Below are 27,676 nucleotides of genomic sequence, written 5' to 3' on the forward strand. Positions count from 1 at the left end.
CTGCTGTTTTGTAGGCCAAAAAAAACTGACTACTGGCAACTTTATATAATACAGCCTAATACTTTACAAAAGATATATCTGAGAAAATATGACACTAAAAAATAAATGCTCTGCCTTAGAATGTAGCTTACTTATGTTTTAAAATGTATCAGCTCTACTTTCATTGAATTTAAAGTTTAATCAGTTCTGCATCATTGCTATATTTTAAGCATTAAATGTCTATTGAATCTAAACTGGTGAACACAATTGCTTTATATACAAGTTATTTACATTTTATACATCAAGTATCTGTAACGCAAACCTCTGCACAAGTTCACTGGTATTTTGTGCTGGAGAACACACTACGTGAACTAGAAACACGTTTACCGTGTAGGATCTCGGGAGTGATGAGATTCCCCTTGAATGAGAGCCAAAAGGTCTCGGTGTGACCACAGATGTTAACCTGGCCGCATCAGTTTTCTGGTAACTTCTAGGGAGAGAAACTGAAACTCGAGTCGACTCCATTTGTGTATTCAGTGAATGCTGAGAAGACAAAGAGGCTGGGCGTTGTTCTTCCACGGGGCTTTTAGAAGGCAGCTGAATTTCAGCTGTGATAGTAGCCTCCGTTTCTGCAAAAGCTGTAGAATCTTGCTTAGGAACTTCTGTCAGATAAGTCATTCCCTTCTCTTCTACTGTCTCACTCTGGGAACTTGCTTCTGACATAGTCAGCATAGGGGGAAGCTTTTCTTCACTCAGTCCATCGTCAGAAGAATACAGTCTCCTCCTCAATGTAGCTAAAGACATCTGATTTGAGGATTCCCTTAGCAGAAAGAAACACCATAACCACAAAGTTACACATGTGACACACAGAGGTGGAGCAATATGTTATTTTGGTTATGAACATAAAAAAGTGGATGGGAATAAAAAGACTGCTGACTTCATATCATAATACAATTTTAACAGAATGTGAGAATAAATACATGCAAATTTTTTAATGCCACACTAAGAAAGATTAAGAACTTGACTTTTTTTCTAAAGAGGCTAAAAAAAAAAAAACCCCTTAAGTGTATGCAATTGTAAAGAGATTTTAGTAAGAAAATAAGAAAAGCTTAATAAGGAATTATTCAAAATTTCATCCACAAATGTATAACTCTTCTAAAATTAACACACCATAAACATAATTAATTGACGACCAATTTGAACCATCCAAAGATGTGGATTTCTTAACAGGGTTGAGAGCTTTTCTGTACACAATTTATAACAGTTTCGTGTAAAACAAAAGACCACAAAAGACTCAGGCTTCCATTAAGATCAAGTTAGTATCTGATTTCATACAGCTTCATAGAATTTGCATGGACAATTAATGCAGATTAAAAGTCACCATTCCTATGTATAGAGAGGTTGATGAAACAGTCTCATGGCTACCATTTAGTAAGGAGTACGTCTCAAGCCAACTGCACCGTAATTAAGTGAATGAAACTGTGTTTACCATTGGCTTCTACCGCACAAAGGAGCTTTGTTTAATTTCACCTGACAGCACATTTCCTTTTTGACATTATACTTAAAGCATATTTGCCATCTCCCTGACCTGTAAATATCTCAAGATTTCACATAGTAACTGCTCCACAGGCAAGTTTAAATTGGACCTTTATCTTGCTATGTTGCAATGCAAAAAATAAACCCTCACACTGATGTTTATACAGTCTTCCTTTAAAAATAAAATTTTAATTGCACCATGAAAACATGAAAAAGAACTCTGCTATACTTTACACAATTTAGTTAAGAGTGAGAGCTGGTTTTATTCGACCATTCCATTTCTAAATTTACAAGGAGAAAAAGTTGTTTATGTTCTGCAAATACAGCCAACACCAGCCAATTCTGCATATGAACATACAAAGTAAAATGAAGAAATAATGTACCCCACTTTTAAGTACTCATTTCTTTCGTTAATCTAAGTCACTGCTTATTACAGCAATGCTTTGCTTTTTCACTGCAAAGCAAAATGCTCAAAGGTTGTGTATATTTGATGACAGTTTAATACTGGTGCACATGTACACCTCACTACGCTTATACTAAACATCTAACACTGGTATCTCCAACCCTGAGATGAATTCAGCCTTATTACCTGTCCTGCAGCATTTCGTTAAATGTCTTAGATCGTCTCTCAGACTTCTCAAGCGACTGCTTCTCAATCTCTTCTCTCTCTTCTTTTTTCTTCTGCAGATCTGAAGTATAGCTTTTCCGACGATCTTTCCATTTTGCAAGGTCCTGACAGAAGAAAATCACATCAGCACAGGCACACCTGAATTTCTACACACCTTTTCCAGCAGTGAGAACGCACCAGAGGATCCCATTACGTCGCTGAAACTATTCACTCCAACGTGATGCCAAGGTGCCCTAATTTTGCTTTTTATAGCCAGCGTTTCTGTACCAAGCCTTTATCTCATGCGTCTGTCTAAAAGCCCTGACCTAATAAGATAGACCCCATTTTTTTTCCCCAGGTAGTGCTCGCCTAGCTGCCCATTTCACAAAGAATGCTAAATGCCTGTAATTAGATGCCAGGTCAGAAAGATCAGGAACTCTTTCGAATTCATTTCCATCTCACTCCAATAATCTGGGTCTTAGGCAAAATAACATGGTTCACTAGTCAAACTGGAACAGAAACATGACTGTAAAATGGCTAAACGTAGACGCACACGTTTAACAAAGACGGAGTACAATCCCTACTTTGAGGCAAGGTACCACAAACACACAAATGAATATAATGCACTTCCCCTCAAAGAACTCTCAGTCTAGAGGGAAAGACAGACAGGTAAATACAGTTCAGCAATGAGTGTGGTAGGACTGCATGAGAGAGTGGGGGTCCTACAGAGAAAGTGGTCAATTCCATCCCAGGCAGGGCAAGACCAATTTGGAAAGGCTTTACTGTGGAAGCCAGCCTCAAGCATGTGATTTCAAAGCAGGTCAACTCTCCATAAGGACAGGGCAGTGAGGAAGATCACACAGGAACAAGTGGACATCTGTTTCCCATACATCCAGGAACTTAAGTCACACCTAGGTGGGTGACCCCAGGACCATCAACCTGATTCACCTTTAAAATTATTCCTCAAAGCCTAAGCTGCTTCTGACACCCAGGGGGTTAAGACAGTTTGGATGGTACAAACTTTTCTCTGAGAAATCCCATGCTCAGAATTGCCAGTGGCACTGCAGCCCCAACAGAAGCCCATGCAGGATCTCAGACGAAAAGGAACCTTACCCCCAGGGCACATAAAATAGGTTTGGTTTATACCCTTTGGGAGCAGACAGGGCCATTCCTGCTTTAAAAAACAGCCTGAAATCAATATGAACTATTTCCAGAAAGAACAAAAGCAGTGCACATTAGTCCTACAGGGTAACCAGCATGAATTTTCATCTGACTTAAGCTAAGGGATAACCCCTCCATATCTCTTATTTTCATCCCCAGTCACCATGTATTTTGGGAAACTGGTACTGAATTTCTGTTTCTTGACAAATAAATTGAGTTCCCCAAAAAAGAGGAACTGGAATTTAGAAAATAGCCAAAACAGGGGTTTCATCTTTATTAATTAATATTTAACTCCATTGAAAATTAAGATATACTATCTCTGGCCCTTTTGTTCATGCTACCACTCTACCCTCTTACCATAAAGCTGTCCTCAGACTTCTTTGGGTCAGCTCCGTATAGTTTATCTATCATATTTCTTTACACTACTTTGGTTTATAACAATTAACCCTTGCATCTCTACTCGGTGCTCTGCAATGACCTATGTGGGAATGGAGTCTAAAAGAAAGTGGATATATGTATATGTATAGCTGATTCACTCTGCTGTACAGCAGAAACTAACACAACATTGTAAATCAACTATACTCCAATTTAAAAAATTAAAGAAACAGAAAAAACAAATTAACCCTTTTAAAAAAAGGTAGAGCTTCTCTCCACCAGGGATAAAACTAAAGATTAAGTCTCTATCTAAATAGACATCTGGATACATGTCAGCTCTGTGAAAACACCTAATTTTGATTCACATTAGGTAACTGCTCTTTCAATCAAAATATTACTGAGTTACAGTTCACGTTTCTCCCCAAACCTCCTCTACTAACTCTAAGAACCCTTTCGTCTCTCCCTGCTGATGCCCAGGGACCCCCTGTTTCCCTGTTCCCCCTAAATCTTGAGCAAAGTCTTTCCTTTCAGGAGCATCACTAACAGTCATACTCCAAATTCAACCACCAAGGCAAGTAAACAAGTTACCTGCACTGCAAGGAAGCAGCTTCTCATTTTTGAGAACTCACAGAAAGTGTTAGAAGATAAACAGCCTCTATTTTTCACAACGGCCTTTAAGACATGCAACAGTAATAGACCAAAAAGTTAAAACATCTTTTTTAAAGGAAGTTGATCACATTTTCTATAGAACTGAAATCTGGAATAGCAAGGAAAATCATCCCTTGAGGATACTGACTCTCTTTTTGGAGAAGGAAGAGTCAAACAAATTCATCCTCCCCATCTCCCAATTAAAATACTCACATCCTGCCATTTCTGATCTTGTTCTTTTAATTGCGACCTTATTCTCTGCATCTCCTCGTAATGCAGCTGACGCAAGCTCTGAACATCCTCTGCGCTGACATCACTCATGGACTTGCTCCTACGACAAAAATACCCATGGTAACCAAGGTTCATGTGACCGGATTTAAGGTTAAAACTGGAAGGTTGGGCTTATATTTGGAAATTCCATCTAAAATTCTGCGGTACTACCTAGATGCTTTCGTGATAATATCACAGAAATAGCACTACAGAGATAAATGGTGTTTTTCCAAAACGCAGAAACAAGAGCCTAATACTCAAGTCAAGAGTGACTTCTTTCACAAAATGGCTAAAAGAACCCTGAACAAGTCTGAAAAAATAATCCAATGTTCATAGTTAGAGTAGCCGATGCAGAAAAAGATTACCTTAGAAAAAAAATAATTGTTAGTCCCTAGAATCACCTGTCTTTATTTTATCTATCTCCCCCAGAGATAGTCTTTTAGGGTTTGGCTGCCTTTTCTGAGCACTTATTAAATAATTTAATGACTACCTGATATTTTCTCCTCAAGTTCAATACCAGGAACAAATGTGCTGCTACTCCTCAGAGTTCTATAAGATCTGCCCCACCACTGCACTGCACTAGGTCTCAAAGACCACAGGTGTTTTCCAATCACCAGTTACAATATAACCTCTATTATAATCCTCTTTTTTATTAAGGCAGCTTTCATGTTGTCCATGCGTGATCCCTGCTGTTGCGTGACCCCTGCTGTTGCGTGACCCCTGCTGTGAGGATGTACTGAGAGGTCTCAAAGAACTCAAGCTAGGGTAGTTTGAGCAGAATGGGGTGCTTCCCACAAGGCGTGTGTGCTGTACCTGCACACAGTAGGGTGTGGGAAGCTACACCAGGGAAGGGGAGACTGAGGCAGGCCTCCCAGAAAGAGAGGTGTCAGATCTGAATACTGAGGAGCAGGTAGGAATGAGAGAAGTGAGAGAGACAGAGCCTTCAGATGTGGGGTGCCCCAAATATTCTTTCCTAACAATCTTTCAGAATTCACTTCTGCTTTTCTTTCATCATAACTGACTCCACTTTTAGTTACTTAACACTCCCTCTCCTTCTTGGGCCCCTAAATTTGCTTTCTCCAAGATTTTGCCATCACCACATTTTTTAATAACACACTTGCCCTTAGCTAGCTCAGAAATTCAGTTACAGTCTCTACGCAAATAACTCCCAAATCTACAGCCTAGGACCAGTCTCTCTGACTCAAGTCCAATTGCCTCTTAAATAAACACCCCTGCATGGATACCTCCAGCCACTTCCATCGTAAAAGGATCAATGGAAATACCACCCAGAAAGGATTCTGTAAATGCTAACTCACTGAACACCTGGTTGTTGTTGATGTAGCCAAACTCAATTTTGTCCCCAAGTCTGCTTCTCCTCTTGTCAGAGGTGTTACCTGCCCTCCAATCATCCACATTTGAAACCAAAGAACCATTTTTCACCTTTTTCTCTCCCTTCTCCCTAGTTATCAAGTCCTCTTATTCAGTGTCTTTTTCTTTCCATTTCTATTGCCAACACTCTAGATCAGAGCACAGTCAACTCTTACCTAGACTTTTTAAAAAGCTTCTTAAGTTATCACCCAGGCTCCAGATCCAGTGAAGGTCTCTCCTGAACTCTTCCCTCCAACTTAGAAGCCCTTCACCAGTATATATACCTTATTAAATGCACTCATTCCTCAGGATCCCTGCAAGACTATAGTCTGGTTGGATACATGCAACTTCCTGTTCTTTCTCCACTTGGAAGTCTAATGGGCAACTCAAACTTAACTTGACAGACCAAAAAACATCCCACAAGCCAATCATCTCCCGTCTTCCTCATCTCAATAAAAGCCAACTCTATCCTTTCAGATTATAGGCCAAAGATCTTAAAGTCATCCCAGACTCCTCACTCTCTCACACATAATTGATCCCGTTAGGAAATCCTGTCCCTCTACCTTCTAAATATATCTAGGGGCAACCCCTTCTCACCACCTCCACCACTGCCACCCTGATCCAAGCCATCCTATCTCCTGCTCAGATTATTACAATAATTGGTCTCCCTGCTTCCACCTCTTCCTTCCCAACAGTGTATTCTTAACACAGCAGCCAGAAGGATCTTTTTGAAATGGCAGTCAGGTCGTGATGTGCCTCCACTCAGCACTCACCAGTTTCTTCCCCCCTCACCTGCGTTAAAAGCAGGTTCTTCAAGACCTACAAGGTCCGACATTCCCTGGTCCCTTGCCGACTTCTCTGCACTTGTCCCCACCACGCTCCCCTTCACACACTCTGTTCCAGCCAACTGGTTTCCCAGCTCACGCCCAACCTCCTGCTTCCCTTCCTGCTCTGCAATCTGCCTGGAATGCTCTCCAGCCGAATATCCACATGGCTTCTCTCTCACGTCCTGTCAGCTGCTTAAATGTTACCCGGGGTTTCCTCCCCGACCACCCTGCAAAAAGAGCTAATGCCCCTCCCCCCCGACTCACACCATCCCTCGTTCTCCCATAGCATTTATCACCATCTGAACTGCATGTTCACTGACGTATCACCTGCCTCGCCCTGCAAGATTATAAAGCAGGAGTTCTGTCTGATCTGTTTGCTGCTTTATCACCGGGGCCTAAAAGAGTGCCCAGCCCCTGGTGACAACCATCTAGATCTACATAAATGTCCCAATGATCTAGATAATCTTCTCCCACTTTGATAAACTCTTCCTGCAAAAAGCGAAGCTTTAGTTATACCACTCTCGTGGTATTTAACACTCAGCGTTACGTCACGTGCAGTGTGCACACGTGTGCATATTTAGCTTTCCTCCCTCACACGTTCACATGCTGCTTGGGAGTGAAACACATGAACACAGCACAAGGCATGCAGGACACACTCATTTAACATCTGTGGTAAGAAGGAGGTGTGTTTTATTAATCATGCATATTTAATCATGCAAAATAAAATAGCCATGAAATATTTCTAATTTTGTAAGAAACTGTGGCTCCTCCCCAAAGTTTTATACAGAAAGCTTTATAGGGCTTATTAAAGAATAATAAGGAATTACATATATGAGTATACATATGAAATTATATATTGAGCTATTAATGTCATATATACTTAACAAGGCATGACTACATAAAAATCTGATTCAGAATATAAATTCCCTAAGTCATGACGGCAAAGAATCAGGCTATAGGAGCTAATAAATAACAGGCTCATTAAAAAGAAACTTTTTTCAGGACCAAGGTATGAGGGGAATCTGAATGCCCAACACGTGAGGTTATATAAATTCCAGAACAAAACTGGAAAGGTAAGTAAGTAACTTTTTGGTGGGGGGAAGGCTGGACGGTCTCAGCTGGCCCAGACCCGTGCAGCCCTCACCCTCCTGCGCTAGGAAACTTTAACGTGTGTCTTTTCAGAAGACATGGTGTCATCACAGCCAGAAGCTGCATCACCCTCCAGGGCGCCCACAGCACAGAGCCTTGGCGCACAGGACAGCTCCCAATAAGAACAAAGGGAGCCAGCACGAGCCAGAGGGGACAAGTCCCTGCGCAAGGCAGGAATGGGACCCCTTGTGTTCCCTAGGATGGATAAAGTTACCTCTAGAAAGCCTGGCACAGTCCATATTGGTTGAGCCGGGCACCAGAATGCGACAGGAAGTAAGACCCAGCAGAGGCACAATTTTCACCCCTACCGAACATCATGTAACTTTTCTCAGCCTCAGCTCCTTGTCTGCTAAGCCAGGGAGGGGTTGTTAGGAGAAATGGGTCAGGTTATGTTGATGGCATTTCAATAATCACCTGGTGCGATACACCAACTATTCTTATTAAGGCAAATATGATCATGAGAGATCTACTGAAAACTAACTCCCAAGGCAGTCTCAAATTAGAGAGGTCACCCCAGGCCACACTGATAAAATCGAGAACTTTCTGAGTGTAGGAGTTTTTCAGCCAGATCGTGAGGAATTCTTTCCTTCCTTATCAGAGTTAACGGCATAATGTTAAACTTCTGAGGGGTCACTGTATGCCAACAACACTGCCGAGCAGTCTCTACGCACTGCCCCATTGTACAAAGCCCTGGTCTGCTTCTACCAACTCAGAAGCTGCAGGTCCTTGGGAAAGCTGCGACATCTGTTTCTCTTTCTCCACGTCTCTAAAATGCACGTAACACCTACCTGTCTACCTCCACGAACTGAGATAAGCGCCAAAGATATTCCCAGGAAGATTGTTTGGGAAAATTATAAAGCACTACACAGCTCTAGTATGTTTTGTAGAATGAATTACTATTCACTGGCAAATCACAATTTCCTTGCAGTTCATTTACCCTTGTATTTCCTTATTTGGAAAAGCTCCAATTTAAACTGCATTCGGATTTTTTCCAAAACATACAGGTCTAACATGTTGCATTTTCAGTTGAATAGATTTTTTTTAAAATAGCATTTAGGGTGAAGAGAGAAAGGGGAAGTTTAAGAAGAAAGGGAGTAGATTATAAAACAAAATCAACAAAATCTTATTCTCTTTTCCCACAGTGCAGGGACTAGTGTTATGATGAGTATTTTTTTAGAACTCCATCTTAGGAAATTTATAGATGAATATCTAAGACCTAAGGGATCAAAAAGGACCAACATGTAGCAAAATTTCCTAAATATAAAATCACTGATAATCTTATATGGCAAATAGAAATTCCATGATACTAAGTTTGGCATTACCAACTCTCAAGGGAAGATATGAATATACCTATTCATGCAACACTAAATATATTTCCATTAGGTGCTGTAGGAATTCTCTGAAAAGTAATTAGTACTAAAACCTGGGTAAGAGGCTTTAGAATTACCATAAATTAAAATAAGACAACACAAGAGACTTTCTCTTTATAGGTTTAGAGTCTAAATAAATGTTTCTCTTCAGCTGCACTATTGACATTTTGGGGCCAGAAAATTATTTATTGTAGGGGGCAGTCTTGTGTACTATAGGACATTTAGCAGTATCTTTGGCTATAAAAGCGCTAAATACCAGCAGCAGCATTCCCCTCAACCCACCCAATATGACAATCAAAAATGTCTACAAACATTGTTGAATGTCCCCGGGGGCAAAATCTTCAGAAAGTAATTCACATCAACTTTGTTTTTCCTTCCTGTTTGTTGTCTTAGGTGCCCTTACAGTTTTACAGAATTTTTTGGCCAGAATCCAGAAGTAAAATATACGTGTCTTAGTTGTCTTTGATTACAACCTCACCTTGAATCAATGTTCGTTTCCTGTTGATACTGGCAGAAGACTCAATGGCTTAATCATATTACAAAATTATAGCTGTATACCATTACGAATTTCTTTGTCATTAACAGCTTCTGCCAAGAGGCATCATAACCAAATTTTCAAATGTCATGGAACCACAAGACAAATCATGCAGCACAAAAGCACACATGAGAAAATGACTGCCACATAGAAAGCGTCTTACTAAAAATAAAGTGACAAGTGTTACATGCCAAGTAAAAAGCAAGCCAGAAGTGAACAATCTAAGCCTGCAAAAGGCAATGCACATTTCTCTTTAATCTAGTTCTTACCAAAAAGAAAGCGTTCGTGTTATAGGCAGTTATTTTTCCATCACAGGATGTTGAGCGATAATGATTTTTCCAGGTAAGTATTCCAAGCTTGACAACATACATGATGTCCAGAGAAATATCACCCAGAAATAGCACTTGTTTCATGTTTATAATCATTTACAAACAAGTTTATAAACACAAGATGAATTCTAGATTAAAAGTCTGTACTCAATCCAATTTAAATCTTTTTTTGTTTTCACTGTGGATCAATTTAAGAAAAAAAAAACATCTTTAACTAAAAGAATTTTTTTAATCCCAAATAACAGATTTTGATTGCAAGTGGTCAAAATTGCACTTGAGTTTTCTGAAGATATATCTGTATTACTTTCCATTATTTGACAAGTCATGTATTATTCATCCGTCTCCATTTACAGACAACCTTGCTTTATTTGTGTTGTCTCGGCAGTAAACTGCATGGGGAACAGCCTTTAAAACAGTGTACTATGCAAGCAGCAATCTTGAAACAGTCTACAGAAGGCATTTGCTGCTACTGGCTATAGCCGAGAAAAACCCTTAGCTTGCTCAGCTTCAGCACTTGGGTTTTTCTCTTCTTTTTTTAGCCTAGTCATACAATGTGTTCCTAAGGGGAAACATGTATAGTCATTAGAATATGTGTACAGGTTTATATTCCCATCAAGCACTTGTATTCAGTGTATTCCTATGCCCTTTAAGAAAAACAACCTGCTTACGTTTTAAAGCCTTATTTACCAATGAAGATTCCTCTGAAAGTTATCATTCAAAATGCCTGACACTGCAAAGATTTGTTTATCAGGTGAAAACAGCTTTCCCATGATGAACTGAGATTAGCAGATGCTGAAGCATCATGCTAAAAATTGCCTTGTTCACCCTCCCTGATGGAAACACTGTAAGCACTCATGAGGAACTGGATAGGAGACAATGTGGCTTTGCAAAGCACACTAAAAGCATGCTGGGAACCTGATTTTTAAAACCAATGGCTGACAAGTACTTGCAATTAGCTGCCGGTCGCTCCGTTACATCTTTGACATCTAGAATGGCTATATTGCTTTCAATAGTAATGTTTAGTAACTTCCAAGATTTCCACATTATCAAAATTATCCAAAGCTATCAAAATTAGAGAAGCTTAGAGATGAAATAAATCCCAGTAGAGGAAGATACTTAGCTACTAAGGCTTAGGCAGATTAAAATATTTGACACACAGGTTTTCTTCTTGATCAAAAAGTGTTAGCAGTTAGGCTTACAAAGTTACAGAAAGTTTGATATAAGATATTAAGATGTAGCCACCTGGCTATTCTGCACTAAGAATGACTGAGTCTACACAGTTAGTGTGTACTGAAAGTAAAGAAGTATTTAACTCAGTTATTCTAGAAATGGAAAATATTTCCAGAAAGTTATTTTTATAATATTTTATGTCTACCAGGTGACTAGAGTTAAACAACAGTACAGTCGTCCCTCCGTATCCGAGGGGGATTGGTTCCAGGATCTGCATCCTTAGGTACAGAGGACCAACTATAGACAAAAAATGGGAATTAGTTATAAATATAGTCCTTGCAGCTATGTTGGAAACCACCAATATTTTAATTTTTTTGCAGTTCTGGAAGTCTGATTTGGCTTTACAATACAGCCATGTTATAAAAGTTTACCCTAATCAGGAATCTTGAAAATGTTTCCAAATCCCACTAAGGGAAGATTAATGCCACTCACCATCCCAACTAACAAAGCTCCCCTTGAGCTACGAGTATAGAGATAATGCCAACTGCATGCATTCCAACCTCAGAGTAAACACTGATACACTTTTTCCATCATAGATTTTTTAAAACGTAGTTATTTGGGCTTCAATATCCAGAAATGAGAGGTTTGGTCTGTGTAGCAATCAGATACCAAAATAAATGCACCTAATCTCACACATGTGTTTTCGTGACTTTTAATCAACTCCTTAAGGGGTAAAAAAAAAAAAAAAAAAAAAAAGGACCTGAATTTTCAATTTCTAATAAAACAAACTGTTGCTGTCATATAGCACTTCATGCACTGGGCACTCAGACAGAAATATTACCATTTGGTTACAGAATTCAGAAAGATTTCCCATTTTTTAGGTCTCATGCACAGCACAGAGCATCCCCATTTAGTGACATGCCACGATAGAAGTGCAATGACATATTACACAAGGACAAACAATACGCAGGCTTTTTTTTACTGTGAACCACAAAACTTACCCGTTCTCACCATAAATCTTTTGAAAGAGTCTAAAAAATCAGAAAACCAAAAATTAAAAAGTCATTTTTTTCTAGCTGTGTTAGTTTCTAAATCAACATCTTTGAGAGTCTAACTAGAGATGGACAAATCTCAAAAGGTTGCTTCTTCAAGTCACATTCTTGATCATGTCTCAAATTCTCATTGATCTCATATCTCAAGGAATTCAGATTAAGATAAAGAATTTCCTGATCTCCTTCAAACCAACAAATCCATTTTAAAAAAAGCTTCCTCTTGCCAGGAACTAAGAAGTTAGATTTAGATCTGCTAATTTCATTTAACTCAATATTTGTCCATCCCAAAGTTCAACAAACTGAACATTCACCAAAACGGCAAGTTGCATAACATGTAATGGCAAACTCATGATCAAAATGGCCATAATTACATACATGTAGAGTGTAGCAGACAGCAAATAACACTCATGCATTTTAATAATGTTTGCACTGAACTTTAAACCATAAATTTAAAAAGTCACACATCGATAGTCCAAGAAGCCTCGGTCAAAATGAAAAATCAAAATCAAGTTAAATGAAACTTGCAATGCCATATTTTAAGGGAAATTTTTACACAGAAATCATATACTCTGAAATATGAAAAACACATAAAACCAAACTACAACCAGACTGTTTCAGAAATGCCTGGATGTGAGAATAAAAGTCTGTAAATATAATCAGAAAACATTTTCATGGAATGTCATATGGCAGAATAGTATCAGTCATCCTAAGACCAAAGGCAACATTTGTGTATACGCCTTCTTACACAGGGCTCAGAGAGGTGATGTTGAGATGTGCAAATATGGAATAGCACTGCAAATATGGAATTCCACACAATGACTAAATGTTTCTCAAAGCGAAATCAATGTTTTAAAGGACGTTCAAAACGGCTCACGACATGCAGAGCTGGGCGATACGATGCCACTTTCTCACACAAGAAAAAGTCACACAAGACCATCCATGACAAGCAAAATCCTTGCAGAAACACACTCTGACCTCTCCACCATCAGCCGCTTCCTGTGCCTAAGCCTGCTGGCCTCCCGGATCGACTCCCACTTCCGTAAGTCGGCCTCGCTGCAGGGACCAGGGGTGAAACTGATGGGAGGCACAGTAGTTCCCAGCTTCCAAGACTGGATCTTACGAGCCAACATGTCGTCTTTCTTCTGCCTACAGGAAGGAACTAACACTCTACAACTATTACTTCTTTCTTTGGCTGGGCGTGTCCTTTCAAGGACACAGAGAAATTTTGCTTGAATTTCCGGAGGAAGAGTCCAGGGTTCAGGGAAAGGGATCGGTTGGTATCTATCTGGGGCTCCCGACAGAGGCACCTCTTTCTTCTGTGCTGGGATGCGGCGAACAATCATATCATCTTTTTCTAGGTCTGGAAGTACAAGTTCACCTTCCCTACACTGTAGAATTATATCTCGCTCCACAGGATCGTCTTGCTCAGAAAACCTTCTTAAGTCTTCGAAAGCCCGGAGAACACATGGGTTTGCGTGGAAAGCCCCAGTCTTTCTGACAAAGAAATCATCATTCTCTAAGTCAGGATCCAAGGCGGGCATCTCCAGGTCACCTGGTCTATACCCTGGTGTGTAAGAGAGATTCTTTCTGCGTGTTATGAGCCTTGGGCCAGCAGTGGGATCAATTTTGATATTTGTTTCAGAAGACAAGATGTCATCAGAATATGTCTGGAGGGCCTGAAGTAATAAAAACTGACTGAAGCATAGAAAAGAAAAAGGAAGGGAGAATCTTATTAAGTTTGGAGAGAAAGGTAATTAGGTAGCAGATCAACCAGCCAGTCACTGGGGGTAAATTATTTTAGGGGGCCACGGGAGGGACTCTTGCTGAGAAGAAAGAGTAGCATTTGATGCCACTGCCCGTGACTTTCCTGGATACCATTTAAGGAAGTAAGAGCAGAGTGTACTCCTTAGTGGGCAACCCAGGGGCCAAGTGATGGGGCTGGAACTGGAAGAGAGTGGACCTTCGTGATACACGCAGGGCTCCCTTCCACCCCTTCCTCATCCCATTGGCCACAACAACCTAACTCTCCTCCCAGAGAAGCAGCAATGACCTTGGAAGGTTTTAAGAGCTGAGCAGTAAGCACTGTACACAGCAGGCACAGGTGGTCAGCAGAGATTACACAAAAAGCTCTGAAGCTTTATTAAAGACTCTGATACACCTCTTCTTTGCATTTTCCCACCCGTCTTGCCGATCCCAGTGTCTGTCTATACGCTATTTCCTTTCTCCACAACTCCACACAGCGCACCACTGTAAAGTTAGGTCAACTGCCTAAAAAGCCCTTTAAAAACAGTTTTCCACGAGACTGACTGTGCCACTTGTAACTATATACTCTTATACACAATCGTGCTAAAGAATATTTAATCCTATAGACTTTCAAGCTCACATGACTGTATAGAAAGCATGATGTTATTTATACGTTATGCTTTTATAGCTACACATGAAGTTAATAAGTGTTCATGATTCAGCACATCATGCTCAGAGGTTAAAGTAGCAGCAGAAACTGGCACGAGTGTCACAGGCCAGACTCCAAGCAGGTGGGCTCATGTGCAGGCAGGTACACCTGGGCTCATCCGAAGCACCACTGGTTCTGCTGGCTGCATGGGTGTCCTGGGAGTTTCTGGCCCGTTTGGCAGCCAGCTCCAGCAAGAGTGAACGTTTTTGACAGTTGCTGTCTAGCCTATGATCCGCTTTTGGTATTCTACTAAAAATGGCGGGGCTTCTGTCAGAGCCTGCATCCTCATCGTCAGAGTCTGAACTCCTTCCACTGTGGAGTGACACAGAGAAAGGAAAAGAGAAAAGAAGACAAAGAACTGGAGAACGATGCGACTGAAAATAATGTCGCGCTCTGGCTATGCAGACAACTTTTTAAGATCCCGATCCTAAAGTATAACTGTAAACAGTATTGTGTTTCAGTTAGCGGCTCTACAGATGTCAGAAGGAAATTAACCTCTCTCGTAAAAAAGTGCACACAGAATGGCACCCAGCCAGGGTATTGACTGGACACCAGAATAAAAGAAACATGCACAAAGACAAACCTGAATCCCTGAAATTCTTTATACCACGGTTTATAAGTTTCCCTTTTTATTCGTTTCCAGTTCACATCTTCGGGGATCCAGCATTTGGGAAGAAACTGATCAAAAGCATTCCCTGGGCTTGGCATGATTGGGCTTAGCTTTCGCACGTAAAGATCATCCTTTGCAGTGTTGGGTATGCTTGTCTTTTCTTCTTCCTCTTCCAGATAACAAGAGGAGTCTGAAGTTTCTTGTACTGTTGGCCAGTTCTCCATGTTTGTGCCCCAAGTTCTCCTCTCGTTACTGTTCAAAACATCCAACCAGTTAAGACACTGCATGAGCAATTTGTGACACAGAACACAAGAGGCATGCTTTCTGTCTCACAAAGTTTATACCATGAATGCAGCCAATTAGTTCCCATTCTCATCATTCCAGCTCCTACAACAAAGTTAAGGCATCATAACAGCATTTCATTTTAGTTAGAGACGAGCTTGATACAGAAGGGCCAAAGACAATTATAAAATGTGTTAAAAGAGAGAGAGAAATTGCAAACCGTCTGGGGTGTTACTTTATGTATTAAAAATCAAGAGCATAATAGACATTCCAATCCAGGAGACATTTTTCTGACCTCATCAGTTTGTATAGCCCAGTGGCTGATGGATCAGTGGGAGAAAAGACTGGTGAACAAGACTTAGGAGAGACGCTTTTCGAGATGAAACCCTCGGACCTCTTTTTCACTTGGAATCTACGGTTGGCTAAGTCATCCAAAACTACATCCGGCAACCTCCGTTCCTCCTCCTCCTCCGATCCACTTTCAGAACCATACACCTCCTTCTCATAGGAAGCTGGATTCGAAAAATCACGCTTTGCTCTGCTGATTTGATGGGAAATCAAAGGATTCTTTTTGTGTCCATTGAGCTCAATCAACACAGGAGAAAAAAAATGGAAGAAAGCAACACAGCAGAGCTCACAATGAACAATGTAAGTCATCCGGGAAGCTGAAAGATAACCAGGGAGCTAAAGGCATGCATCTAAAAAAAGAACCAGCAAATTATATGCTGACATTCTAAAACGGAAGAAATCTCTTTGAGATACAGATGGCTAAAAATATAGGTAAGTAAAAGAAACATTTCATTAACGAAGTTTTATGTTATCTATGAAATACATTTTAAGGACCACTCATTCTACCAAATTTAAATATCCCTGCAAATTCACAAAGCAGACTGAATTTTAAAATTCAATAATCAGCTCGCATCCCAGTACCTTGGAAATCTTCCATCTGCTTCTGTGTAGACTGGGCTTGCCCAGCTTCTTCTGTTATCCTCATTTTTGTCCAGCTTTTTCTTCCTCAAGGGCGCCGGCACGTAGGAAGGCTGTCTACTCTTGGTGGGTAAAAAGCGATTGAATGGTAAAGCAGACTTTGGTTCAATAGCCGAAATCCTTCGGTATGACATATCATCTTTATTATGGTCCTGCATTTTGAATGTAAATTCAGAATCTGTGTCACTTTCACAACCTATAAAAAAAAAAAAAAAAAAACAAGGCACAAGAATTTGCTTTACTCTCCAGATTATTCCTCTAACTGAAACCCACACAGCATGCCTGCTTTTGTCTTTCCCTTGGAAACCCACTGCTCTACTGCTAACTGCAGGGAATATTTTTAGAAATTTGTCATGAAGTTGTGATAAGACCCATTAGGAGGAACTTGCTTTGCATACTGGAGGCGCAGGCAGTACATTCTTTCACTGTTGCACATTCTAAGCAGAGAAAGTCCGTTTATGGCTGAACCCCTTTTCTTCTCAATCTTCCTTGCCCTCATGATTTTTCATAAAATTTGTTGATGGAATAAAATCTGAATTATGTGAATAAATGTGAATAAAACCTAGCAATTGAGTCAAAGATGCCTCAAGTGAGATCTGAACATCATTCGAGGGAAACTCAGTCATTTAAAATAAATTATGCAGTCATCCAAAATTTCTGAGAGGCAAGAGACAAGGGAAGACAAAGAAAGAGATACAAGAGGCACAAGATCACAAAGAAGTCTGATAGATCCGTGTGAGACCCCTACGAGCAAGAATCACACATTACATATGAGATTGGACCAAATGACTTCTAATGTCCTCCCCAAATATTAAGATAACACAGAACTGAAGGCTTTTTCTAATGGAGGTCATCGAAATATTGGGAACCTTGTATTTTGATGCAACATCATTTACACACAAATTTGAAAGAATACACTTTGATACACCTCAAGGTCAGACAGATACAAACACAGATCTGTTCTCAAAAAAAAAGAAAAGAAAAGAAAAAGGAAAGCAGTCTGTTCTTTTAAATACAGGGGAAGAAATGAGGGTACAAAATATTACTATAGATACAAGCTGAGCTGTCTCCCATTCTGCCCTTTTCTTCCTGCCTCTGTGCATTTGTTAAGAAAGTTTGCAAATGTGTGCTTCCCATGAGAGCTCTCAGAGGCTGGCTGTGCACAGTACCTGAGTACCTGGGAACCATGGGCTCCTGGCAGGAGCACACCTGCAGGGTTAACCTGAGCCAAAGGCAGTCTCATCCCCTCCCCACTGCCTGGCAAGAATCTACAGTAACACTGAGAGGAGCCTACAGGAAGTGGTTGAACCCACATCGAGGAAACCTTGAGACCAGAACAGGGAAAGGAGAGTCACGGCAAAACAGGGGGGAAGTATAAGCAACTATGACCAGAAGGATTAGTAGTTAATAATTTGGTGCTTTGTTTTTACTGCCTCCTAAATGAGTACATCTTTGGGAAATAAGAGAAATGTCAAGGATTCTTGCTAAAATTTTGTACATGTGAAATTTTAAATATAAAGGTTGTTCTACTCTGGAATTTTTTAAAGTTTTTTGTTTGTTTTTATTTTTTTAGTCCAGTACAATATGCTGCAGAGTAGGCAAATATTCTTGCTATGGTAAGAGGTATGGATGAAAAATGTCACCTGCCACATCAGTAAACAAAGGATGTGGCGGCCTCCAAGCCAGCAGCCACTGCACCTGCTCCCGACTGTGCACCCTGAGGGGATTCAGGATGGAGAAAAGCAGGATAGTTAAGGTGCATCTCAAAGGAATGATTTCAGTGAGCCCACACTCTTACATTCTGCCACACATAGAAAAGCTTGAAATTCATTATCTTGAGATTTCTGGTTTTTCTTTAATTAACAGTAAACTTTTGATGTTCTCACTACTTAGGTGGGTTTTCTTCTGTTTGGTTGGTTGGTTGGTTCGTTGGTTTTAAACTCCTACATATCCTCCCTTACCTCTTCGGAGCAGTCCATCAGAGCTAAGAGGCTGTTTTCTGCTAAGAGGCTTAAGTCCTCACCACTGAATAAAGCAGAATTCTCAACCTTTAGACTGTGCTTTGCTTTTTGTTTTTTTTTTTTTTCAGTTGACAGAGGCTTCATATAAAACTAAAGAATATGACTTTGCAATTCTGTTAACCTAAAAATATTATCTTATGATCAATATTATACTGAGTATCAATTTGGGACTATAACCTGGTAGGTAGCAGGATTTCAACATACTAATCAAAAAAGTTTTATCGTCCTGGTGGCCCCCAGGAGTTTTTTTTTTTTCTTCCTTAGCTGTATTTACCAAGTCTTCACTTCAAACAAGGTCTACAGCTCCTTTCCCAAGATCAGGAAGCAGCGTGACAGGAATACTCTGCTTTTCGTCACAAGGACCAGGCACCCAGCCCAAGTATCTCAGGAAAGGGCTTCGATCCACACCACTGGACCACTGCATTTGAACTGACTGGAGTCTCTATACTCCCACGTGACTTCAATACATGTCCCTTTTATTTTTGTTGGCCAGATATCAATTTAAACATTGCATGTGTTAGGTTCTTCAGTCAGGACAAAGCAATCTAGTGGGTTGAGAATTTCAACCTCTGCTTTTACAACTTTAATCGCTCAGATGAATGAAGAACTCAGATTCATTTCCTTAAAACTATCATAAGAGTCATCTGGGCTATGAAAATGTTACACCTAGACAGCAAACAGCCAACAAAGACAACAGTAATTATAAAGGTTAACTCACATAGGCATTCACTTTTTAAATGTTTAAATGCCACTGTTACTATTCCTCAAAAAGCTAAAGAATTTGGGGATTTGTTTTAATATTTGTTGACATTTTATTATTAAAAGCTAATTCCTTGTACACTGCTTTTACGTAAATTTACATTAAAAGAACAACACCAAATAAAGGCTGAATTCTAGCTAATGATTGCATGCTAAAGCATTTAGAACAAGTGTAATGTACTTTGAAGTGCCTCAAAATATCAGATGGATAATTAACACATAGAGAATGAGAGCTTGGTATGTGACAAAGCAAGCAAAGTAAAATATTATGGTAGAATTAGGTGGCAAGCACCTGGGTATTCATGTAAAATGATTCCAACTTTACTGATGTCTGAAATTTTTTTCTGATAAAAACATTAGGAAAAACATTTAAAATAAAAAATAATAATCAAAATAAACAAGCAAAGTAAAATCTTTAACAATTCAGCAAAAACTCACAACCAGAACTCTCAATATTTTCATGCTGATGGTGGAGGCACAGAAATAGTTCAAGAAACTTCACTTGTGGTTTCAGTGTAGTCAAGTTGAATTGCGAGAGGTATACAGTCAGAAATTTCTGACACCACCCAATAGCCACAGGAAAAAGACTTGCATTTAAATAATGGATTTGATCATAATCTTGGGATTTTGAAAGAAAGTTCCTTCCCACAACAGAAAGACTTTCATTAACACAATCCTTTCACACTTGTCCTGGATTTACTCTGACCCTGACAGAAGCAAAATATGTTTTCTAACACAATGACAGTGTTGTTCCTTAATCTATCACAGTTTAGCATAATATTCTATCATGATAGATATCAATCATTTCTTTTATTGGATAGAGATAATTACTTTAAAAAAAAAACTTCTCAGAAAAAAACAGAAAAGGTTTTTGCAGAAAAGTAAGAGAAGCGAAGAAAGAAGCTTATTCAGGAGCTAGAACAGACTTTAATAGAATCTTATTTCCTTTTTTTTTTTTTTTTTTTTTTACATTTAGATATATAAGTTATTAGGTCTCAGAGGCAGAGATTATTAAACCTGAATCTGGAGAGAAAAGAATTAAGATAGATTATCACTGATAAAACAGGTCATAGTTAACTGTCTCTTCCCTAAACTCCTCTAAAATACAGAAGATTTAAAAAATGTGAAACTATCACCCCTCTAGTGGCAATTTAGAGAGGAAGGAATAGAGGGAAAGAGTCAGAAAGAGAGACAGAGAGAAGGAAGGAATGAAGAAAGGGAGAGAGGAAGTAAGGGAGGGAGGGAAAACACACCCCCAATATTTCAGTCCCTACGAAAATATACTTGGTGAACTTTTTGCCTCAGTTTTCACTCCATTTTTCCCCTCTCTCCAATTTCCAACCTTCTCTCAATATACAAAGAAATAAAACTAAACTGTCAAGTCCAAAATGTAACTGACCTTCACGTGCCCCCCTCAACGTGATCTCAGAGGAGCAGCTTGTCAATGACCTAGACCCCAAAGAGTCCAAGCTTTCAAAGGAATCTTCTCTCTTATAGTTGCCTGGAGGAACAGGCAGCTCTCCACGCTCAGCGCACCAGATATCACCGTAACCACTGTCTCTGCCGCTCCTCTTCAGGCAGCTGGACTCCTCAAGTGCCTGAGGAAAATTTGTTAAAGAATAGTAAGTTAGCCAAAACTTCCAAAAATGTGATCAGTTATTGCTTGTTTGTTTGCATAGTTCAAGTCGTGCTATATTTAGTAAGTGAGGCAATGAGATTTCCTGGTTAAACATCAGAAAAAAATCTGATAAAAATCAGAGTATAAATCTGTAAACGTTTTCCCAGAACTAATATTTGGCACATTTGTGACAATATGGAGGTATTCAACATTATTTAGCAAGGTAATATAGTCATCTATTTAATAATAAGGGGGAACATTTTAGTAAAAGAAAAGCTAATAATTAGAGTCATATGCAAAAGCTAAAATCAATTATTATTTTTATTATTTACAGTTTTCTGGCAATAAACATGAAAGGAGGCAAAGAGAAAGCCAACCTTAATTCTGATATCCAAAAGGAGAAAACTTAAGAAGATTATATTCAGCCTACCTCCAGGGAATATTAGGAGTCATTTCTATTAAGCAAACAAAAAAGCCATAACAAAGTTCTTTAACAGAAAGGAAAGTTTTATAAGAGACAGGGGCAAGAAGAGCAGGTACACACTTCACAAATTCATTTATTTTCACTGATTACAAAACCTACATCTGAACCAGATGGAAAGCAGACTTGTCTGTTGATATATAAAACATTTTCCCTGGATCTAAATGAAATGTTTGTTTAGTTCATGTAACAGCTATATAGAAATATAGTAAGTGTTATTAATCATAGGTTTATAAATCATATAGAACCTTCTAAAATAAGCATTTTTAATGAACATTCCTCTAGGAAAGTTAATAGCAAAATACAACTGGACTTTTTTAAATTAGCATTTAAGTAGAATTTATAAAGCCTTTCGTGTAGTCCTAATACATACTAATCAAAGAATAGCTAGTAACTCTATAATTTTTTCTAATATGGTGATGGTAATTTTGTTATATAATAAAATTAGAAATGTTACTTTTAAGTGACGATACTGATACAGAGATAAGAATTCCTATGTTCTTTAACAACCAAATGTTATATGTCAACCTTAATTAAATCATTATTCAGAACAAAAGGTATGAAACAGTTGGGAGACAATTGGGATGTTTTGAATATAGACTGGATATTAAATAATGGGAAATATTCATGACTCTTCTTTGGTCTAGAGGACATCGTAGGTATATGAAAGACTATTCTTACTGTTAAGAGATGCATGCTGAGTATTTACCTTGAAATGATTAATTAAAACACAGATGGGTGGATACATAAATAAAGCCAAATGGGACACGTTTAATGACTAATTCTGATGGAACAGAGGTGGGTATTTATGGTACTACTCTTTCAACTTTTAATTAGGAACATTCTCAACATATGAAAAAGCTGAAGAAAGAATGTTTACAATGAATAATTAGCAGCTATTTCAGGCATAGTTTTGGCTAAGACTGGATGTCAATTCGTGGTTGAATTGTTTGACAAGTGTTTATATGCCAATAAGGTCTAGAAGATTTATGAGATTTCATATATTTAGATTCCACACACACCCTGGAATTAGAGTCGACATCCTGTCATGAAAATGCAACTGCCTACTTTGTACCCTTTTTTCAAGCAGACAGGGAAGCTGGGCTTAGTGCTGATACCACCAAAATACTTCTTTAAAAATACACATTTTAAAATTCTAAGTAAATCTTTAGATTTACCAGGTTTCTTAGACACACACTTGTTGAAGCCTTAGAGTTCAACTCACAGGAGATGACTTTTGACCTCATAAATGTGAATGATGACATGTCACCATAGTTATAAAAGAACCTGAGTTTGGTCCTGTTGCCTGGTACCTCCCCCAACCCCCCACCAAGGACTTTACTCTGACAAGTCACCTAAAATGAGTCACCTACAACTTACAGGATGACTCAGGGCAACAACTTACTGCAAGTATTTTTTTCAGCTCATATTTTGGGATTGGCCATTAAGCATTACCTAGTTAAGGGAGAAAAGTTTGGTGAACACAATGATTTTGATTTTAACAGAACAGATGCAAAACAGCTCATATATTCACACCTCTCACGGCTCTCCACGCTTCATGATAAGGAATGGAACCATAGCTGTAGTTTCACCTATGAAAAATTCTTTTTTATCTACTCTGGTTTTGACACTGGTGAGAGGAAACGTCCTTGAATAAAGCATTCCCAGCACAAACACTCTACTAGAATTATTCAACCTGAGTCAGATTTCCATAAAAAGAACCAAAGGCCGTAAAGAGAACACTAATGCAAGAGCCAAAGTCCCATGTTATTTTTAACGGGATGTTTTCTTAGCTGAAATAACTGAAAGGCAATGCTCCGCCCGTGCTCGAAGCCCGCCATGTCCACCCTTCAGAGCCTTGCCCTCCTCCGCGGCACTGACCTACCTGCTCATCTGTCTATAGATGGTTGCGCTGTAAGCGTGTGTCATCTGCCTTGTGTGAGTGTTTCCTCAACACCTAGTACAATGCTTGTGCCTGATATTATCTCCACTGTTATCTAAATTAACTGTTTTAAGGAATTTAAATAGGGTATTACCAACTCCTTACAATTCAAAAATAAAATTCCAGAAGGAACACCCTAATCTCCCAGACTATAATCCCATCTCTCTATAACATAAGTGGCTGGGCTCAGGGAAAACTATTTAAAGAGCCCTAAAGCAGCTCTCTATTACAGGTTGAGTTCACCATGAAAACAGAAAAAGGTTACATAAAGTGCCTAAGAAAGAAAGTAAATTATTTCGTTGAGTTACCTAAAATTAAGAAACAAATACCCTGGAAACTGCTCTGAATACTCATTCCTTGGTGGTGGGTTTACAAAGCCAGCAAATGAGTAACAATGCTCTCCACCCATCCCAATCAGAGCCATCAAGATTTTATAGAGAGAGAAGAAGAAGGCAGAGGGCACATGGAAAAAAAAGAGAGGAAGGGAAAGGGGAAGATGAGAAGAAGTACTAGTTAGAGTAGTTGTCTCATGCAGCTAGAGTTTCCTTACCTTAGTCAGAGCTTGTCCTAAAAGATTCTCAAATGCTTTCAAATTAAGATAGGGACCATTATAGTAGGGGTTACTTTGTGCTTTTCTTCCCAGCCAGTACAAAGTTATCAAAACCTTTAAAAAAAAATTCCATGAAACAGTAAGATCAGTCTGTGTAGTAACTAACAGCAAGCTCAAATTTAAGGGAGCACTCTAGATAAAAGACAATATCTATCTGTGGTTGAAAAGTCGATTTTCTTTTAAATTATGTGAAGGAGAAGGGTCATTAAAATGTTATTCTTCTTAGATTTCCATCTCTGAGCACATTCTCACACCAAAAGCTTAGACCCCAATAGGTATTTGTACACTCTACCAGTACACAGGAAGAAGGAAAAAATTTACAAGAAGAAAACATAAATTAAACTTTTAAAGCACTATATTTTCCGACAAACTTACAGACCTAACACTTAAAATCAATAATTCTCACCTTCCCTAATAAGGATATTGAGCTCTCATGTTTTTTAACAAAGCTGTCACATTTTTAGAAATTCTTCTAATATGCAGATTATAGGTACAAGTCTGCATTGGGCAATTACCCAGAGTTCTTAAACACTTAGGGTTTTTCCTTAAAGTCTGGTTTCTGACTTACTCTCCTAAAAATCCTACAGCTGTTCACTTGCCTTTACCACAGTACTAACATGTAGGGACCCACTCCTTAGATTTAACCCACCTTCTTACACTATGAGGTCAGAGAATACATGTTTCAACCATATTTAAACATACTTAGAATTTGTTTCTAGCAAAACTTTCATTAGAAAAAGGACAGAGAATATATCAGATATTTTTAGGTCCCACTACCTTATTACAGAACATGTAAGTAAAAAACCATTTATAACATCCCATTAAATATATCTTACATTTTTCACTCTCCTATCAGTCTCTTCTTGCCTGTAAAGAAAAAAGAAAATATCCATTAAGTAATATCTATGAACCTTAAATTGTTAATTATTAACTAGAAAAAACTCATTTGTATTCTAAAGTTCTATGAATATTAATACCACATGGAAGTTCAGAAACCTTACACAGTATATTATCCATCAGAAGGATTTTTCCATAGTCACTGACTTCATGAAACATAATGGTCAGTTTTCTATAAAAAGCAAGGTTGTCTTTTTTCATTATTTTATTCATTACAGTCTGATTTTTTAAATGTGTTATTTGTATTTTTTTTAATTTTCATTTTAAGCAATGTTTAAACCCAAGCAAAAGGGGGTAAAAAATCAATGTGTGTTCATGGCAGGAAAAAGATCAGAAAACGGGGAAAAAACCTTAAATAGGAAAAAACAAAATTAATTTTGCACTGAGTTTCCTTTTCCACTGTGCATGGGGATTTTTTCACTCAAGTTCCCCAGAGAAAACTGCTCAGAGACCAAGCCTCTGCAGATGTTGAAAAGTATAGTTTAAAAATTAGCCATGGGCTTCCTAGGTGGTACAATGGTTGAGAATCCGCCTGCTAATGCAGGGGACACGGGTTCTATCCCTGCTCCAGGAAGATCCCACATGCCACGGAGCAACTAAGCCCGTGTGCCACAACTATTGAGCCTGTGCTTTAAGAGCCTGTGAGCCACAACTACTGAGCCCATGTGCCGCAATTACTGAAGCCCACGCACCTAGAGCCGGTGCTCCTGAGCAAGAGAAGCCACGGCAATAGGAGCCCACCGCACCGCAATGAAGAGTAGCCCCCACTCACCGCAACTAAAAGATATGAGGTGGATAGACCTACAGTCTGTCATACAGAGTGAAGTAAGTCAGAAAGAGAAAGACAAGTATTGTATGCTAACTCACATATACGGAATCTAAAAATGGTACTGATGAACTCAGTGACAAGAACAAGGACGCAGATACAGAGAATGGACTGGAGAACTCGAGGTTTGGGAGGGGGCGGGGGGTGAAGGGGAAGCTGAGACGAAGCGAGAGAGTAGCACAGACATATATATACTACCAACTGTAAAATAGATAGTCAGTGGGAAGTTGTTGTATAACAAAGGGAGTCCAACTCAAGGATGGAAGATGCCTTAGAGGACTGGGGCGGGGAGGGTGGGGGGGACTTGAGGGGGGGGAGTCAAGAAAGGGAGGGAATACGGGGATATGTGTATAAAAACAGATGATTGAACTTGGTGTACCCCCAAAAAAATAATAAATAAATAAAATTTAAAAAAAAAAAAGAAAGAAAGAAAGCCCGTGCACAGCAACAAAGACCCAACACAGCCAATAAATAAATAAGTAAATTAAAAAAAAAAATCAGCCATGAATCTCCACCTAAAGAGATTTCACCCTATTACGAGCATCATGAGTTTTCCCCCACACCTATAAAAGGGCATGATATTTGTGGGAAAAGTTAAAGAGGCAGATGTCACCACAATGTTGAATATGAAAAAACATGAACAAAGGGATGGATCACCTTAAACTACTGATGCTTTTCATCAGAGACTTAAGCAGGATCATTGCTAATTCAGAGAGATGCAGAAGCCTGAGCTAGATCACCTCCAAAGGTCGCTTTCCAGTCTAGGAGTCATAAGTAGTATATTTATAAGAAAAAAATATGTATACATATAAAACACATATAACATATAAACACAGGGAGACAAAGCAAAGGGGGAGAGTATGAGCACACAAATAGAGACAACTTAGCTTTCAAAAAAATCCACGAAGACAGCCATGACCATTTCTTCCCATAAAACAAACATGAACTCAAATAAACCTGAGAACAACACACACCTCTCACCCACCCCCAAAACAGCATAACAAAAATAAAATCTGCAAACTCTCACCCTACTGTGGAAATGTTAATGGGTACAACTTCTTTAATACATTTGGTAGCATCTATTCAAGCGGAATATACAGTGTATGCACATTCTGTGACCTAGTACTTCCACTCAATATATACCGAAAAGAAACGCTTACAGATGTTCACCAAAAGTCATATACGAGAACCTTTATAGAAGCACCATTCATAATAGAATAAACTGGAGCTGCACCTATGTCTTTAACAGTAGAATGCATAAATTATGGAATATCTGCACAATGAAATATTCCATAGCAATGAGAACAAGAAACCTGCAACCATATGGTTCAATCTGACAAACAATGGGAACCAAAAGAAGCCAAAGAGAGCACAGCCTGTATTATTCATTCAGGTCAAGTAGAAAAACAAGCATAACAGAGATATGATGCCAGGAGTCAGGATAGTGTTCACCCTGGTGGGAGAGGATGGAAGTGACTGGAAAAGATAAGGGGCTGCTAGGGGGCTGATAATTTCTTATATTTTGATCTGTAAGCTGGCTACTTAAGTGTGTTCCATCTCTAAAGCCTGTGAATTGTACACTTAAAATACACATATGGAAAAAGATACATACTTCAAAAAAGCAGATAAATTTCACAGCCCAAGTACTTAAATCATAGCTTACCTCTTAAGTAAAAAGAAAATCATCTTGTAAAAAAAAAAAATCAACATTTTCAAAGAAGTGTGGAAACAATCACTAGAAACTAACAATAAAAAAAAATAAGAATTATATTGGGAGTTCCCTGGTGGTCTAGTGGTTAGGATTCAGTGCTTTCA

At 38.9% G+C, this 27,676-nt stretch overlaps 1 protein-coding gene across 8 annotated transcripts in view; it reads right to left on the reverse strand.

Moving 5' to 3' along the window:
* Positions 1-27,676, reverse strand: part of LMO7 (LIM domain 7) — a 193,826-nt gene that overhangs the window by 32,310 nt on the left and 133,840 nt on the right. For 2 of the 8 annotated variants that reach the window (XM_057707240.1, XM_057707245.1), the window contains 11 exons: positions 24,975-25,005; positions 24,079-24,192; positions 20,887-21,085; positions 16,651-16,903; positions 15,412-15,690; positions 14,937-15,140; positions 13,352-14,071; positions 12,326-12,355; positions 4,520-4,637; positions 2,105-2,247; positions 367-799 (listed from right to left, as the gene is read on the reverse strand). In XM_057707240.1, coding sequence (XP_057563223.1) covers positions 367-799; positions 2,105-2,247; positions 4,520-4,637; positions 12,326-12,355; positions 13,352-14,071; positions 14,937-15,140; positions 15,412-15,690; positions 16,651-16,903; positions 20,887-21,085; positions 24,079-24,192; positions 24,975-25,005 — 2,524 coding nt within the window. Of the gene's footprint in view, positions 1-366; positions 800-2,104; positions 2,248-4,519; positions 4,638-12,325; positions 12,356-13,351; positions 14,072-14,936; positions 15,141-15,411; positions 15,691-16,015; positions 16,597-16,650; positions 16,904-20,886; positions 21,086-24,078; positions 24,193-24,974; positions 25,006-27,676 lie in introns of those variants that run through there. The other 6 variants (XM_057707248.1, XM_057707246.1, XM_057707242.1 and 3 more) reach the window with 5 other exon arrangements.

The sequence above is a fragment of the Hippopotamus amphibius genome, chromosome 14 (assembly GCF_030028045.1).
Source record: "Hippopotamus amphibius kiboko isolate mHipAmp2 chromosome 14, mHipAmp2.hap2, whole genome shotgun sequence".
Lineage (NCBI taxonomy): Eukaryota > Metazoa > Chordata > Mammalia > Artiodactyla > Hippopotamidae > Hippopotamus > Hippopotamus amphibius.